This window comes from Pseudophryne corroboree, chromosome 3, assembly GCF_028390025.1.
Source record: "Pseudophryne corroboree isolate aPseCor3 chromosome 3, aPseCor3.hap2, whole genome shotgun sequence".
Classification (NCBI taxonomy): Eukaryota; Metazoa; Chordata; class Amphibia; order Anura; family Myobatrachidae; genus Pseudophryne; species Pseudophryne corroboree.
Genome location: NC_086446.1, coordinates 682777797 through 682795235, shown reverse-complemented (window position 1 = coordinate 682795235; position 17439 = coordinate 682777797). Strand labels below are relative to the sequence as shown.

Genomic DNA, 17439 nt, shown 5'->3' with positions numbered 1-17439 from the left:
GTACTGTGCTGTACTGTATGGCCCAACTGGTGTTAAATGCTGATGTTATTGTAGCAGACAGTTGTATTTAGAGTAATGCATTTGTGTTTTCTCAGTATACAAGTCTCCCGAGTATGAATCTCTTGGCTTTGACCTGACTGTGGAAAGACTGGTATCTATCGGCTATCCCCAAGAGCTTTCAAGCTTTGTCTATGACCCAACTTTCCCCACCAGGTGAGATATTTACACTTCATAAAATACAGCAAATGAGCCAAGGTCTGGGTTCCTACCAAAGAGAATGCTGGGATGGCTGTGTTGCTTATTTGTATCATCCATTCTCAGTGTGTTTACTGTGTTATGTTGTGGTCTTGTATCTGTTTCATTGTTTTCAAAAGTATTTTAAAGATTTGTGCTTTCTTTTATTTATTTTTTCCCTTTCCCACAGAGGTTTGGTGTTTGATACTACATATGGAAACCTTCTGAAGGTTGATGCCTATGGCAATATTCTGGTCTGTGCTCATGGATTCAACTTCATGAGAGGGTAAGTGAGCAGTTATTAGAAAAGTGCCTATTCCCATATAGGGGGAGATTCAATTATTTGCAGGAATTGCTGCGCAGAGAGAAGCTCCGGGTTTCACGCCTAGAGCTATTTAATTATCTGGCATTCTCCCTGTGTGGTAAACCCATGGTTAATGCATGCTAACCTAGAGATTCCAGGCAAAGTGATGCAATCTATGGGTTTCCCCGCATGTTAGAATGCTGTAACCTAATGCTGAGCCAGCCATTGCTGAGACTGGAAACAGACTGTTTTGCCCATACGCCGCTCAGTCAGTATGACTATATTTATTATATATCAGTGCCCCAGTGATTGTAGCAGGCATCTCCTGTACACGGTAGCATTTAAAATAGAGTATAATAGCATATTGGTATATCGCTAGTCAGTGTGTGCCTTCCCCCCCCAGCCATGATTGTTGCAGGCGGATGTTATACACTGCACTTAAAATAACACTGTCCATCCCCCACCTCCAGCCCTGTGTGATCGGAATTTGAAGTAGGTTGATGTTATACAACATAATTAAAAAAAATATTGTAATAAAGTACATTGGAAGACCTCATACACACGTGTGTCATGACAAGTCACATGCACAATACTGCAGGACTGGAGACACATGCGATCGCTGGAGCCGACACCCAACAGCTGTCTAATTAGTGACAGCCTGCCAGAAGTATTCAGCCAGTCCAGCTCTCGGCCAATTTCAGTGGAGCTCACAGTCTGCCGTAAAAATGCCCTTTATACAGTCTTCTCGGTGGGCCCTAAGCAGCCGCATTGGTTGTCTTGTGGTAAATCCGCTAATAACAGCGCCCCCCCCTCCCTATCAGACCGGTCTCTTCATGTTTTCTTCAGCCAGGATGGATGTGCTTAGTACTCAGCGGGGTCGCTGGCTCCCCACTCTCAGCTCAGGCTGCTGCTCCGTGCATGGTCAATGACAGCGTTTCCTTTTGATGGATGATGGCAGCCAAGTGCACTGACCACACTGCCCCCAATGTACCCCACAGATGCCACCTTTCCAGTTTGTACCTGTATTATTAGTACTATTATGCAGGGGCATAGTAGTAGCAGCTACACGCGCACTGGAATGTCAGGGACCCCCCCATTACAAATCCTACATTTGCCACTGCCCATGTCTGTGTTACAGCAGTGAGAGCTGATCATTATTAGCCAGTCAGGGACAGAGGTAACAGGACTCATTAGAAAGATCCTGTACATCAGTGAAGAGTCGATAATGTGAAAACATGGCATAATGAAACAAACAGATGTTCCCTCTGATGTGGCAGTCATGCTTTGTATCTTCTAAAGTGAACCTTTGTTTGCAGACAATGCATCACCCTATTTACCCACTGTGTCCATTGTTTGCTTTCTGTGTATGGCCATAAATCAAAACGAGTCTGGCTGCATCAGCATCACACAGAGGCATATGCTTTTTGTTTAAATCTAGTTCATTTTACAATAAATAAACCATACTAGTACATGTGATGTTAGACAGTATTGCAGATAATAGAACAGAGGGCAGTATGGATGGTGTAATGGTTAGCATTACTGCCTCACAGCACTGAGGTCATGGGTTCAACTCCCACCATGGCCCTAACTGTGCGGAGTTTGTATATTCTCCCCGTACTTGCGTGGGTTTCCTCCGGGTACTCCGGTTTCCTCCCACAATCCAAATATATACTGGTAGGTTAATTGGCTCCCAACAAAATTAACCCTAGCATGAATGTGTATGTGTGTACATGTGGTAGGGAATATAGATTGTAAGCTCCACTGGGGTAGGCACTGATGTGAATGGCTGAATATTCTCTGTAAAGCGCAGCAGAATATGTGTGTGCTATATAAATAACTGGTAATAATAATAATAATAATAACAACAACAACAACAGAGACCAGAGAGCATTACTATGTCTTGTTTGAAATATGTTATCTGTAATGTACAGGGTAACAAAAATAGGCGGCACTCCAAGTCTGTAGTAAATTTCAAGTGTATTACACACAAAACTTATTCCAACGTTTCGGGGTCCAAGCGCCCCTTTGTCAAGGTGAACAGTGTTGGACCCCGAAACGTTGGAATAAGTTTTGTGTGTAATACACTTGAAATTTACTACAGACTTGGAGTGCCGCCTATTTTTGTTACCCTGTATCCTACTCGCTAGGAGGGCACCCAAGCATTGAACCTGGGAGGAGGAGTGCCGGTCCTTTCTTTTTGCTTATCTGTAATGTATATATAATTATCAGAGGAAATTTCTCATTTGTTGTGATCAAATTGGTGTTCATGTGAAAATTGTGGTCTCTAGGCTGTTTTTCTGTGGGTTTATTTGGCAAGTGAGTTATGTCGATTTGCCCAAGTGGAGGGGGGTGTTCAGAGGTGGGGTAGGGAGGCTTGATAAACCAGTAGGTGCACGGGGGGGGGGGGGGAGTAGTAAGGGTAAGGATTCTGTTCTTACTAGTTTTTATACTGGAGTATTAGAGAGAGGCCGCATCACTAATGAACCCTTTCAGTTTGTTTTTACTTGTCCTGTATTAATTCTGGACAAGCCAGTCTGTTCCTTTTTATACAATACAATGTTTGATTGCTCAGTTCCCTAAGGACTTTATTGCTGGTATTTTTACAATGATTGTAGTGATTGTGTTTTGCGTGTGAGACACAGATTTTACATTGCTTCTATTCATCCTTATCATTATGTATTATCTCCTATATAATAGCCCAGATCTGTGACTTTGTGATTCATTTGCTAACGCTGGGCGGAGTCACAACAGTGGGCGGAGTTAGTCAATTGAGTCACAGATCTGGCCAAATCTACAGGAGACTAGGAGCAGAAGCAGATAGTATGGGCATGGCACAGGCAGGGGTGCATACCTCCCAGCTTTCTGCAGGAGCTTTCTTCAGACAGAAGGAGGGAAACACTCGGCGAGAAAGGGGGCGTGGCTTCACGGGAGGGCCCCGTTTTCGTCAATGAGGGGGCATGCCCAGCGCTCTGTGAGCTGCTGGCATGCCCCCAGGGGCTGATTATGAGTCCGGGGGGGCCAGGGCACTTGAGACAGGGGAGCCCTATCTCATTGCTGTGCCTGCTGTGGGTTGGGGCGTGGCCTAATCGCGGGACGCGAGGCCACGCCCCCTTACGCACATTCCGTTTTTTTTTTTTGTTGTTTTTTTTTTTTTATGGAATTTTGGCCCCTCAGCTAGGGGTAAATCCAGAGGAGGTGGTCGCTCCCACCTACACACCCGCACAGGCAGAAGAAAGCAGGGAGACTGCTGCCTCCCTGCAACACCACAGACCTGCCAACACGCAGCAGCGTGTGCTGACAGTAGCACAATGCTGCCGTTGATGCTGGCAGGACGGGGGGGGGGGCCTTCTGAGCTGGGACAGAGCTACTCGAGCCGGGGGGCCCCCTAAAACTGTGGGGCCAACGGTACGTACCCCCTGCCCCCCCCCCCCCCTTAATCCGGGTCTGCTGCTGGAACCCCCCCTTAATCCATACCCCCTGATGCCCCCTCTCCCTCTGTCTCCACTATTCACCGCTGCTCTGCTAAGCAGAACAGCGAGTACAGGAGCTTTCCAACTGACCCCCCCGTTACCGCGGGACACTGCGACCCGCGGGTGGGACAGCGGGACAGACCCCAAAAAATGGGACTGTCCCGCGAAAATCGGGACATTTGGGAGGTATGGGGGTGTGTGAGGGGGTATGCCGTACAGACAGACGGGCACCGGCTCACTGTGTGCTTGACCCCCCCCCCTCTCTGGCGCGGAGGAGCGTCACTTTCTGGCACACTCCACGCTTCTTAGCTGCAGTTTTGTGGGGCACCTGCCGCTGTGCAGGTTCCGTACTGCCTCTGTTATCTCCAGCCCCGGCAACCCCACCGCTAGCTGCAGCGCTGCCACCCACAGTGAGGTGCGCCCAGCTCCTTCACACACTTTAGCCGGCGGGTAACGCTGCAGAAGTCCGAGCTGCTTGCAGGCTCCGACCCCCTCCTCCCTCCAGCCGCAGCATCTCCTGGGGGCTAACCAGTCACTGCCAGTCTCCCCTTACCACACCCGGCAGCTGCGCGAGGTCTGCGGTGTGTGACTGAGGAGGGGGGGAGGGATGCGGACGGGCAGAGGAAGCAGGACTCCAGTCTAAGAGAGTCAGCCATGCCAAGTCTCCACCAGCAGCAGATCCCAACAGGTTGGAGTGGAACAGCAGCAGCCAGCAGCAGTGACTCCGGTAAGACACATCTGTCTGTCACCACTGTTTTGTCCCTAATACCAATCTCTCCCGTGCCCTGTGTTCTGTCATGTCCCTGTCACCCCTGGCCTTGCCCTGCCACCCTTATCCTGGCCCTTTCACCCTTATCCTGGCCCTGTCACCCTTAACCTGGCCCTTTCACCCTTATCCTGGCCCTGTCACCCTTATGCTGGCCCTGTCACCCTTATGCTGGCCCTGTCACCCTTATGCTGGCCCTGTCACCCTTATGCTGGCCCTGTCACCCTTATGCTGGCCCTGTCACCCTTATACTGGCCCTGTTACCCCTATCCTGGCCCTGTTACCCCTGTGCTTGCCCTGTCAACCCTATACTGGCCCTGTCACCCCTGTCCTGTTCCTGCCACCCCTATCCTGTCCCTGTCATTTCTGTCCTGGCCCCGTCGCCCCTGTCCTGGCCCCGTCACCCCTTTTCTGACCCTGTCACCCCTGTCCTGGCCCCGTCAACCCTGTTCTGACCCTGTCACCCCTGTCCTGGCCCTGTTACTGCATACCCTCCAACTACCTTTTTGGCAGCGCAGCGCCTCCAGACCACTCCCCAATGCACCACACCTCCGCACCTTCCCCTCCACCCCTCCCCCACACGCTGTGCCTCCAGACCCCCTACACCTCCCGCGGCTCCCACTCCTCCGCCCCTTCACCACCCACAGCACCTCCAGGCCCCCTCCACCATCCACCCCCTTTATATGTCTCCCCCCACACCTGCCCCCCTCCACCCGCAGCATCTGCAGACACCCTCCTCCATCCGCGGTCCCCACCTCACCCTCCCCTCCACTCCCCCACCAATGGCACCACCGCACCTGCTCCTCCACCACCAGCAGCACCTCCGAACCTCCTTCCCTATGCGCCGCACCACCCGTACCTGCCCCTCCCCTACCCATGGCGCCTGCAGACCCCTACCCCACCCCCGGCACTCTCGCCCCTTCCCATCCCACAGCACCTCCGGAACCCTTCACCCATCCACAACATCCCCACACCTGCCCCTCTCCCGCCCATTGCACCCCTGCCCCTCCCCCACCTGCAGTGCCTCCGGACCCCTCCCCAATCTGCATCCCCCACTCCTCTGCCCCTCCCCCACCCGCAGCACCTCCTGACTCTTCCCCATCCGGGCCCCACCCCCACTTCTGCCCCCCCTCCACCTGCAGCATCTACAGACACCATCCGCAGTCCTCCCCGCACCCGCTACATTCTGTACATCGTGCCCTGCAGGTGCTGTTCACGCCGTCGCAAGGGGCTGCGCCTCCTTCACCATCGCACGCCCTTTCATTGTGCAATATTTAACCACTAACAAAGGAATGCAGGTAATACTTTATATAATACAAATATTGAACCCCAGAAAGGCATGCAAGGGTTAAGGGGGCGTAGCCCCTTGCGACGGTGTGAAGAGCGCCCGTAGGGCGCGATGAAGCACCTAGTTATTAATAATAATAATAATAATAATAATAATAATATCATCAGTTATTTATAATAGAGTCTACATATCATGCAGCAATTTATGGAGAAGATTTATTCACTGACTACAGTCCCTTCCCCAGTGCAACTTACAATCTGTGGGCCTGATTCAGAGATGGACAGAAAGTCAATGCCGGCTTTTAAGCAGCTTTGAATTTCCATCTGATTTTAAGGAGGAACATGCAAGATACATCTCAGTAGAAGAGACTCCTCCTGCATGTAGCTGCGATTCCAGCACTGCGGCCGATGTCACAGGGTGGGATCCAATATTGTGTCTCGTGATGTTCTATGTTCTAAGCCTCATCTTACACAGTTGGCCAACGGAAGCTGGGGCTGCGAGGCAAGGACACGCAGACCCGTGGCTCTCCCCTACTAAATAACGGGGGTGACACATCCTCATTTCCAGAAACGCAACCCCCCCCCTCCCTAAACCAACCCCCCCCACCACCACCTTAACGCTGTTTCGTCTCAATCAGGCAATGACAGAGGGGAACTACGGGTAACATCGCATGGCCCATTTTGCACATGCAATAATCTGGAATCTTTATGCTGACACACTAAAGTTAATTTCATTAAGGCACAAAGGGGCCCATTTATCAACGATCACATATTGAATGCAATCTGGGCGGGATCTTATCGCCCAGGATCGCATTTCAATATGTGATCCCTTCATCTGCAGGAGGCCGGGGATCTTACACATGCGTGGTCACACGTGATCATGATGCACTGAGGCTTTCCGGCGGAGGGTTCCCGGGGAACTCAGCCGGAACTTCTTCCCGCGATCTGTAGCGCATAGGCTACAATGGGCCCTCCAATACCTGTTGCAGTCCCTCCTTCTTACATGCAGGTGATACTTAATATTTGCGGCTAAACTCCTGGAAACCGGTGTTTTCGGGGACATAGCTGCAGATATTGCTTGATAAATGGGCCCCTTAACATTTCCATTATGTCTTTGGAGTGTTGTTGGAAACTAGTGAAAACACCAGGAGAACATACATTTGCCGTATAGTATTTTCAACCAGTAGTTCTATAGCTGTTTTTAATTGTTTTAGAATAAAATCAGCACACTGTGTCAGCATCCAGCGAAAAGACATAGATGTTCCCCAGTACATGCATGTGTAGACAACGTCGCTCTTTGAGTGTCTAGTGTTTCCCCTCCCGGGCCGGGTGGTCGGTGGTCGGCGGCCGGCTGTAGACATTGAGCGATATGACCGTTAATACCGCTCAGTGACGTCACGCAGCGGCCGGGCCGTACAGGCAGTTCCTGAATGACAGTACAGATTGAGCATGCATGCACCGCCGATACAGAGAGTCGTTAACAACCCCTGGTGCCGTGCATTGGTCATCGTCGCCGGCATACACACTTGCATAGAAAGTGAACAACGTCGCTCAGGAAGGGTGAAAATGAGCGACGTCGTTCATTTTATCGGCAAGTGTGTATGCACCTTACCTTTCGACTTGTTCCTGTATAACAAAGCAGTTCTTTATTATTCACTGAACAGATTGGCTGAAGCTTCCAGTAAACATATGTTGATGCATTGTGGGTGCATGGTCATGCTTTTGATGCATCCTAATAGATAAATGCTCCCTTCTGGATATTGCACGTCTGCCCCTAAAGACTGAGGACTACACACTCTGAAAATGTTCTGTTGCTGATCCAAAAATCACATCTTTCCTAGTTTGTGCAGATGCTGACATGCTTGCAAGTCATAATTGTGAATGATTCGGAAAATTAGATTCATTACATAGTTCATTTTGTAGTAAAGGACTTATTTAACAAAATAATGAAACAAAAAATGTGACCTACCCAGTAGGAGCAATCAGTCATAGAATACACTAGACTAGGGGTGGGCAAAATACGGCCCGATCCTGCCCGGCCCGCTGCCGCCCACCTGCGCGCAATGACAAGCGGCCCGACCAGCTAAGCTGCTTGTCATTGCTCGGCAGTACTACCTCCAAGATACCGGCGCCAGTCCAGGGGCAGAACTGCCGGAGACAATGGAGTCTTTTGCCGCAGTGCTCCAGCCCTGATGTGGGCACTTCGACTCCATTGTCCCGGCCAGCTTCCAGCCCAGGTCAACAGCAGCGGCTGCGAGCTGATGCCTGCAGCTGCGCGGCTCTATTAGCTGCAGCCGGCACTATGTGATCTTTCCCCTCCTGCTCCTTGTCAGCCTGCACAGCTCCTCCTTCTCCTTGGCCTGCTACTCTCACTTACTCTCCGAGTCCCAGCCAGCCAGGCAAAGATCTGCCTCTGAGACAAGGGGAAGGACTTTGCTTTGCACTGCAGTCAGAGGTGGGCTCTCAGTCACAGGGGTCTCTCTGGCATGTGTCCTGGGCCCCCCTCCTTCAATGGGACATCCCTGATTACCAGAAAGGAGGAAGCAGTGTCCCAGCAGGGGTGGGGGCGGGGCTACCCAGCACGGAGCACAGCCCTGATGCTCCTGCACTGGCAGATAGGATGATGGACCTGTCAAAGTTTCCATGCAATGACAGTGTTTAAGGTATGAGGGACCATAAATGATATTATGTCTGTGTAACTGTATATGATAATGTGCCTGTAACTCGGTGTATGTGTCTGTATATGTCTCTGTGTAACTCTATATGTGTCTGTAGCTCTGTGTGTGTGTCTGTAGCTCTGTATGTGTGCCTGTAGCTCTGTATGTGTCTGTAGCTCTGTGTATGTGTCTGTGTAATTCTGTGTATACTGTATGTCTGTAACTCTGTATATGTATCTGTGTAACTATGCATCTGTAATTCTGTGTATGTGTTGGATCAGTATGATTCACCGCCGTTTGGGATCCCGGCGGTCAAAATACCGACGCCAGGATCCCGATATCTCGAAACCAACGGGGGTGAGTAAGGGGTGTTCTCCCCTCTCCCCATCCCCCTAACCCTCCCTCCCCGCAGCATAACGCTAACCTCCTCCCTTGGTGCCTAACCCTAACCACCACCCATGGTTGCCTAAACCCAACCTCCTGTCCCCGCTGCCTAAACCTAACCTCCCCACCGTAGCCTAACCCTCCGAGGGTGGTGCCCAACCCTAAGCTCCCCTCCTCGCAGCCTAACCCTAACCCACCTGGACGCAGCCTAACCAAACACCCCCCCCCCCCCCCCCCCCACAGTGTGTAAAAGAGAGTTCTACCTGCTGTAATGTGTCATGTAAAGGGGGGCTTTACCTGCCGTGATGTATAATAGGGGCTCTACTTGGAGTAATCTGTAAAATGGGTCTCTACCTGGCATAATGTGTGACGGGCTCTGCTGGCGTAATATGTGTAAAAGGGGCTCTACCTGGTGTAATGTGTGTAAGTGGTGCTACTGTGTGGTGTAATTTGAATAATGGATACTATTGTGCAGCCTAATATGAATCTGTATTATGTTTTGGCCACGCCTCTTCCACACGAAGCCACGTCCCTATATTTTTGGCGCATGGGGTGGGGCTGCTATTTTGCGTGCGCCCCCGAATACTGACAGGAAAGTGTCAAGTGGCCCCTCAGCTGAAATAATTGCCCACCCCTGCACTAGACTGATAAAAGCGGATACCTGATTGGTTGCTATGGGTAACAGCATCTCATTACTCTTTGTGCCATCTTCCTAAATAAGCCCCTTTATGATAAGGAAACATGTTTTAGTTAGATCTATTTTAGGTGGAAGGAAAGTCAGGGTGTCTATCACAAAGTGGCTGTATGTTCTATAATGCCTCTCACTGTCTGAGTTATTCAGTCTCTATGGGATACAGCTTGCAGCTATCTGTGGTAATAACGAAACACATTTCTGTTCTCCACAGACCAGACATAAGGGAACAGTATCCAAATAAATTTATTCAGAGAGATGACACAGACCGGTTCTACATCCTGAACACGCTGTTTAATTTACCAGGTAATGGAAATTCTACATTCTGGGCTTTTTTTTTTACACTTTTACATTTTGTTCCATCAGATCTTGCTGTCCTATATCGTCATGCAGTAATCCAAGAGGATCCATGTCTTGAAGCAGAGCTTAATGTTATTATTGGCTTTCATTTTTAAGATGCCTCACAATATGAGGGATCAGGAACAAAACTAGGGTTTTTGGCACCCGGGGCAAGGCAGTAATTTGTCTCCCTCCCCAAAATAAAAATCAATAGAGAGATAACACAATATACTACCACATGTCAAAAATACATTTTAATACTAAGCAACATTTTCTGTAAAGGGCATAATAGAGCTGCATATAAACAAAACACACCTTATTACACAGAAATATACGGAGTAGGTGGTTCATCATTGTAATCTGAAGCATAATTATGCCTAGCCCCCTGCTGCAGGGAGGATGTTGGGGAAAAAGCCCCATGTCCGGGTGATGGAAAGTCTGGGTGCCCTGGCTGTAATGAGGAGGATGAGGACATGGAGGGGGCAGAGGTGTGGGAATATTCATGCATGACTCAGGGGTGCACTCCTGCCACAAGAGCACTACACTGCCGGGGGTAGATCTCTCACGCTGCTTGTGCCTTCTTGCACCTGGATAGAGGGATATGGGCGGAGGCAATGGAGATGCCGTAGGGAATGCTCAGCTTGTTGACAGGCGCTCTTGTCCAGGGATTACTTCTAAGTCACATCCATGCAGATCCATCCCCTGGGGGCTGCCATTACCGTGCAGCCCCGTGCCGGGCTGGAAGCCATTCTGCTCTTGCTGCTGCTCCCCTTCCATGTCTCAGCGGCACGGGGTGTGACGAGTGTCTCTGTTTCCTGCTGCTGATGCTCTCAACGCTTAGCGCTGCTCTATCTGCCAGCCAGGAGCGGTACCCCCACAAAACTCCTGCGATCATCCTCAGTCTTACCACACCTTATCTCTTGCGTGTTTCCCCCTGGAAGGGGGAAGACGGGACAATGAGGATAGTTTTCGTCATGTTTAATTTGAGAAAGTGCTGGGATAAGAGGACAGTGAGGTAGTGAGAGACATGAGAGAGGATGGAGGGAGAGAACTCAGGGGAGGAGAGGTACATTTCAGTATCATCACCAAAGAGGTGGTACAGGAGACTGAATTAGCTGATGAGGTTTCTGAGGTATAAAGGGAAAAGAGGAGGATACCAAGAAGGAACCCTTTAGGGACACCCACAAGTAGAAGTAAGGGAAGAGGGGTGGAATCAGAGGTAGATAATGTGATTATTTCTACCCTTCTTATTGCTAAGCAGAGCGAGAGGCACTTCTCAGCATAACTGTAACACGTCTGTGGTTGTAATGCTTCAATATGTGTCACCATCTGTGTGTGAGCAGCCAGTTATGTAACATACAGCAACTAACCAAGTATTTCTACTTCATCTTCATTGTCCATGCACACAGGCCCGATGCAGACCTGGAAGTAAATCAGGCCTACATTGCTGAATAGAAAACTTGCACATAACAAATGTGTGTGTGCTGGTGCTATATAAATAAATGTTAATAATAATGAACTAACAATATTGACTCATGTGCAGAGCTGTATTCCTTGTGAGATGTGCCCACATCTGTGTATGTAACGTTTCCTGATTTGCTACCAGTCATCATCAGTGCCCTGTTGTTAGGTGCAGAAGAGACCACTCTAAACAGGTGTCTTTTCCCTTTGGTCCATACCCTGTATTCCCTGCATTAGCATGTCCTCGCTGACCTTTGCCTACATGAGCCCCTCCCTAGTTCTGCCTCTTTGGCCATAGGGGAGATGTGTATGAACATGCGCAGTGCAAGACCCGGCCTACAAACAGACATTAACCCTCAAGCCCTTCAGAACACCATGGGCATTTTTAACATAAACATAAAAAGGATTGGTCGTGTTTTTGCTCTACATGTTACATTTTAAACCCCCAAATCACTCCACATTTATAAAGTGTTGTTTCTTACAGTATATATGTCACTTCAACATAGGGGGGCAAATGTAATAGAGTGAGAGATTTGGTAAGGTTTTGTCGATTTTTTTAAAGTCATTTACACAGCAAGATCAACCTGGTTTTGCAGTGTAAATGATTGCCACTTTAAAAAAACTGAAAAACCTTACCAAATCTCTCACTTTCTGAAACTCTCACTCTATTACATTTGGCCCCATATGTCTGCTGTGGGAAAGTGCTAGTTCTTTGACGGCCTGCACGCTAATTACCTTGCTGTAAGCCACACCGCTTCTTGATGTCACTGACCTGCACAAGGGCAATGTTATGTTCTCACGCTGTCTTTTCCTTTTTGCGCCAAATTTTGATCAAATATCCTGTACTAGATTAAAGCGCAGCAGATGACTGAGATGACGTCTCTGTGTAGGTGGTATACTTACTGAGAAGAATATGTACTTGAAGTGGTACTCTTTGTCATCAAATAACCAACAAAATAATAGTGTGTGTTTGGAGGGGGTTGGAGGTTGTGTTTAGCCTGATATCATAAGGGATGATGTTCAAGAAATCCTTACTATCTTTAGTATGGCATGTTTTGTCCTCCCAGTCTCTACCAGGATGGCCTATACACCAAATGTATACAGTTTATAATCATTGTCTTCAGCAAGGTTGTTATGTAATGTGTAATTCATGTGGTTTTATCCCCTCCAGAGACCTACCTACTTGCTTGTTTAGTAGATTTCTTCACAAACTGTGACCGCTACACAAGGTAAGGACTCAGAACGCAGAAATGTATCTCCCACTTCATGTCATGTTATTGCCCATTGATCAGAAGCAGTATAACATTATACAATATTCAGCTTGATGACCTGTAACATCTGTGATTTATTTGAACCTGTGCCACAGCTCAGCACTGCCCTTCTCTCTTATGCACCATGGCCCATTGCACTCATTATAGTAATTCTGTTACTCCTGCTGTTCCCTCGCTATGCTGAACTCACGATCTTCCTCTGTTCCAGCATGTGTAGTGATATACCTGACACCTGTCCCCGTTCACCTTCTCAGTCTCTAAACACCTGTGTTTCCTTTATCCTGCAGCTGTGAAAAGGGGTTTAAAAATGGAGATCTCTTCATGTCATTCCGCAGCATGTTCCAAGATGTCAGGGATGCTGTTGACTGGGTTCATTACAAGGTAATGCTGGGTCTGCTCTTATGTCACAAAGTTGATGTATGTGGGTATTATCACCCATGAATCTGTTGTGTCTATACGGCAAATCCACACTGTGACTGGAGTAACACAGAGCCATGTGCTTTTGTGAACATTATCACGCCGGTCTGTCTTTAATCACCAAATCAATGCAAAGCTATTTAGATATTTTGTCTGGTTCCAGCTGTATGTCCTACTGTAGTCAGGGCTGTCGTTATGTGGGTTCAGGAGAGAACACCTCATTTCCGTATTGCTCCCTCCCTGTATGATTAAGCGGGGGAATAGTAATGTGTCCTCATACACATAGCGTCTATATGCCATATGATGCAAGACACCTGTGGAGTCAGGTTTATGCACAGAAACATGCCGGTCAGAAGGGCTTAATATACTTTAATGTGTTTGTAAAGGCTCATGCACACTAGCCGATTTTGAGCTCAAAGTAGCTCACTTTTGTCATTTTAAGCTACTTTGAGCTCAAACTTGGCCAGTGTGTGTGGCTTAGCGATGAGCGCTGATGCGCGCTCCCACATCATCGCTGGCCGCTGTCATCTGTCGGCCTGTTTCAACAGCTGAGTGAAGCACTTTCCACCATCTACTGAGGAAAGTGCTTCACCCCTCCGTGAACATCGCTGGGGACAGGGAAAATAGCTTAGTGTTTATGCACTGAGCTATTTTCCTGCCAGCGATGTTCACATCATCACTGTGCATACATGCTGGGCAAAAACGTCCAGTGTGTGTGCACCTTAACATATGCCCTGACCCAGAGATGTGCACCTAAGCTACAGCCGCTGCATCTTTTTACACTGTGGCTGTTCTGAAATATGTAGAAGCAGCAGGATGCGTCTGTAGTAGAAAGAGGCCCACTGTATTGTTTTGTGATCTGCTGTGTCCGAAGGCACAGTATCGGATCATCTGTTTCAGTATCGGTCGTCTGAGTAATAACGCTTCTGAAGCCATGGAAGCTGCTGTGTCCAAGGACTCAGTCACTGGCTTCAGCACACCCAGAAAATGGTGCCAACACATTCCTGTTTTCTGCAACGCTGCCTGTCCTCGTCCCCAATCATGGATTTATACTGCTGCTTTTGTAACGCTGGGAGCGTCATTGCAGCCTCAGATCTGCATATGCATAGTGAGGCTTCTGCGCTTGTGCAGATCCAAAATCATCGGTGATGTACGTAAACATTGGGTTTACATACTGTACATCTCTGAATTAGGCCCATACGTACCTTCTAGAATATTTTTGCTTGTTTTTTTTCGTTTTCTCTAACGTCCTAGTGGATGCTGGGGACTCCGTAAGGACCATGGGGATAGACGGACTCCGCAGGAGACATGGGCACTTTAAGAAAGAATTTAGATTCTGGTGTGCTCTGGCTCCTCCCTCTATGTCCCTCCTCCAGACCTCAGTTTTAATCTGTGCCCGGACGAGCTGGGTGCTTTTCAGTGAGCTCTCCTGAGTTTGCTGAGAGAAAGTATTTCGTTAGGTTTTTTATTTTCAGGGAGCTCTGCTGGCAACAGACTCCCTGCATCGTGGGACTGAGGGGAGAGAAGCAGCCCTACTCTCTGAAGCTAGGTCCTGCTTCTTAGGCTACTGGACACCATTAGCTCCAGAGGGATCGTACGCAGGATCTCACCCTCGCCGTCCGATCCCAGAGCCGCGCCGCCGTCCCCCTCGCAGAGCCGGAAGACAGAAGCCGGGTGAGTGTGAGAAGCAAGAAGACTTCAAATCGGCGGCAGAAGACTCCGTTCTTCACTGAGGTAACGCACAGCACTGCAGCTGTGCGCCATTGCTCCCACACACCTCACATACTCCGGTCACTGTAAGGGGGCAGGGCGCAGGGGGGGGCGCCCTGGGCAGCATTTGGACCTCTTTTTGGCAAAAGTAAACATATATACAGTTGGGCACTGTATATATGTATAAGCCCCCGCCAAGAAAATGTATATTTAAGCGGGACAGAAGCCCGCCGTCGAGGGGGCGGGGCTTCTTCCTCAGCACTCACCAGCGCCATGTTTTTTCTCCACAGCACCGCTGAGAGGAAGCTCCCCGGTCTCTCCCCTGCTTATACCACGGTAGAAGAGAGAGTTTTAAAGAAGAGGGGGGACACATAATTCGGCGCAGATAATAACAGCGCTACTGGGTAAACATTAAATTGCTGTGTTTTTTCCTGGGTCATATAGCGCTGGGGTGTGTTTATGGCATACTCTCTCTCTGTCTCTCCAAAGGGCCTTGTGGGGGAATTATCTTCAGATGAGCATTCCCTGAGTGTGTGGTGTCGGTACGTGTGTGTCGACATGTCTGAGGTAAAAGGCTCTCCTAAGGAGGTGATGGAGCAAATGTGTGTGTGTGTGGTGTCTCCGTCGACAACGCCGACACCTGATTGGATATGTGAAATTAAGTGCTGAGGTAAATTTATTGCACAATAGATTAGAGAACAGACAGGGAATCTACCCATGTCTGTCCCTATGTCGCAGAGACATTCGGAGTCTTACAACGCTCACTATCCAAAATAATAGACACTGCTATCGACACGGAGTCTGACTCCAGTGTCGACTACGATAATGCAAAGTTACAGCCAAAATGGCAGGAAAGTATTCAATATATGATTATTGTAATGAAAGATGTTTTGCATATCACTGATGACTCATCTGTCCCTGACACAAGGGTACACATGTTTAAGGGGAAGAAAGCTGAGGTAAATTTCCCTCCTCTCATGAAGAAAAAGAGCGGGAATCTCCAAACAAGAAGCTGCAGCTTCCCACAAAGAATTCTCAGGGAGTATCCTTTCCCTACTAGGGCCAGGATACGATGGGAATCTTCCCCTAGGGTGGACAAAGCTTGTCACGTTTACCCAAAAGGTAGCGCTGACTTAACAGCTATCCTCAGGGATCCTGCAGATAGCATGCAGTAAAAGTACTTTGAAGTCCATTTACACACATGCTGGTACACTACTCAGACCGGCGATTGTGTCGGCATGGGTATATAGCACTGTAGCAGCGTGGACAGATACCTTATCAGCAGACATTGAGACCCTAGTATGTGTATACATATAAAAGATGCTGTCATATATATATATATATATATATATATAACATGCCCAAAGAGACCTTAGTCTACTGGGTTCTAGAGTCAACGCTATGTCGATTTCTGCTAGACGTGTCCTGTGGAACATGCAATGGACAGGTGATGCCGACTAAAAGAGGCATATGCAAGGTTTACCTTACAAGGCTGAGGAATTGTGTGGAGAAGGGCTCTCGGACCTGGTCTCCACAGCTATAGCTCGTAATTCTGATCTTTTGCCTTATATTCCCGCACAGCCTAAGAAAGCACGACATTATCAAATGCAGTCCTTTCGATCACAAAGCAAGAAAGTCCGAGGTGCGTCCTTTCTTGCCAGAGGCAGGGGCAGAGGAAAGAAGCTGCACAACACAGCTAGTTCCCAGGAACAGAAGTCCTCCCCGGCCTTTACATAATTTGTGACGCTGGGGCTCCACAGGAGGAGCTAGGCCTGTGGGGGCACGTCTTCGAAATTTCAGCCACAAGTGGGTTCACTCCCAGGTGGATCCCTGGGCAATAAAAATTGTGTCTCAGGGATACAAGCTGGAAGTTGAAGAGATGCTCCCTCACCGATACCTCAAATCGGCCCGACCAGCTTCCCCCCACGAGAGGGAAATAGTGTTAACTGCAATTCACAAATTGTATCTTCAACGGGATCCGGTCTGAAGATCGACAGTATCTAGGTCGACAATGTTTAGGTCGACCACTATAGGTCGACAGTCACTAGGTCGACATGGGTGGAAGGTCGACAGGGTTTCTAGGTAGACATGTGCTAGGTCGACAAGTCTAAAGGTCGACATGAGTTTTTCACATTTTTTTTCTTTTTTTGAATTTTTTCATACTTAACGATCCACGTGGACTACGATTGGAACGGTAATCTGTGCCGAGCGAAGCGGTAGCGGAACGAAGGCACCATGCCCGAAGCTCGCTCGCCATGCGAGGGGACGCAGTGCACTAATTTGGGATCCCGGTCACTCTACGAAGAAAACGACACCAAAAAAAAAAAAAAATCCTCATGTCGACCTTTAGACATGTCGACCTAGAAACCCTGTCGACCTTCCATCCATGTCGACCTAGTGACTGTCGACCTAAACATTGTCGACCTAGATACTGTCGATTTGATAAAC

General features: G+C 48.7%; 1 protein-coding gene across 5 annotated transcripts in view; it reads left to right on the top strand.

Annotated features, from left to right (window-relative positions):
- The window catches only part of NT5C2 (5'-nucleotidase, cytosolic II), a 155199-nt gene that overhangs the window by 81545 nt on the left and 56215 nt on the right, over nt 1–17439 (top strand). For all 5 annotated transcript variants that reach the window (XM_063961952.1, XM_063961953.1, XM_063961950.1 and 2 more), the window contains 5 exons: nt 96–213; nt 425–520; nt 10008–10099; nt 12765–12822; nt 13152–13245. In XM_063961952.1, the coding sequence (XP_063818022.1) occupies nt 96–213; nt 425–520; nt 10008–10099; nt 12765–12822; nt 13152–13245 (458 nt within the window). The remainder of the gene's footprint in view (nt 1–95; nt 214–424; nt 521–10007; nt 10100–12764; nt 12823–13151; nt 13246–17439) is intronic.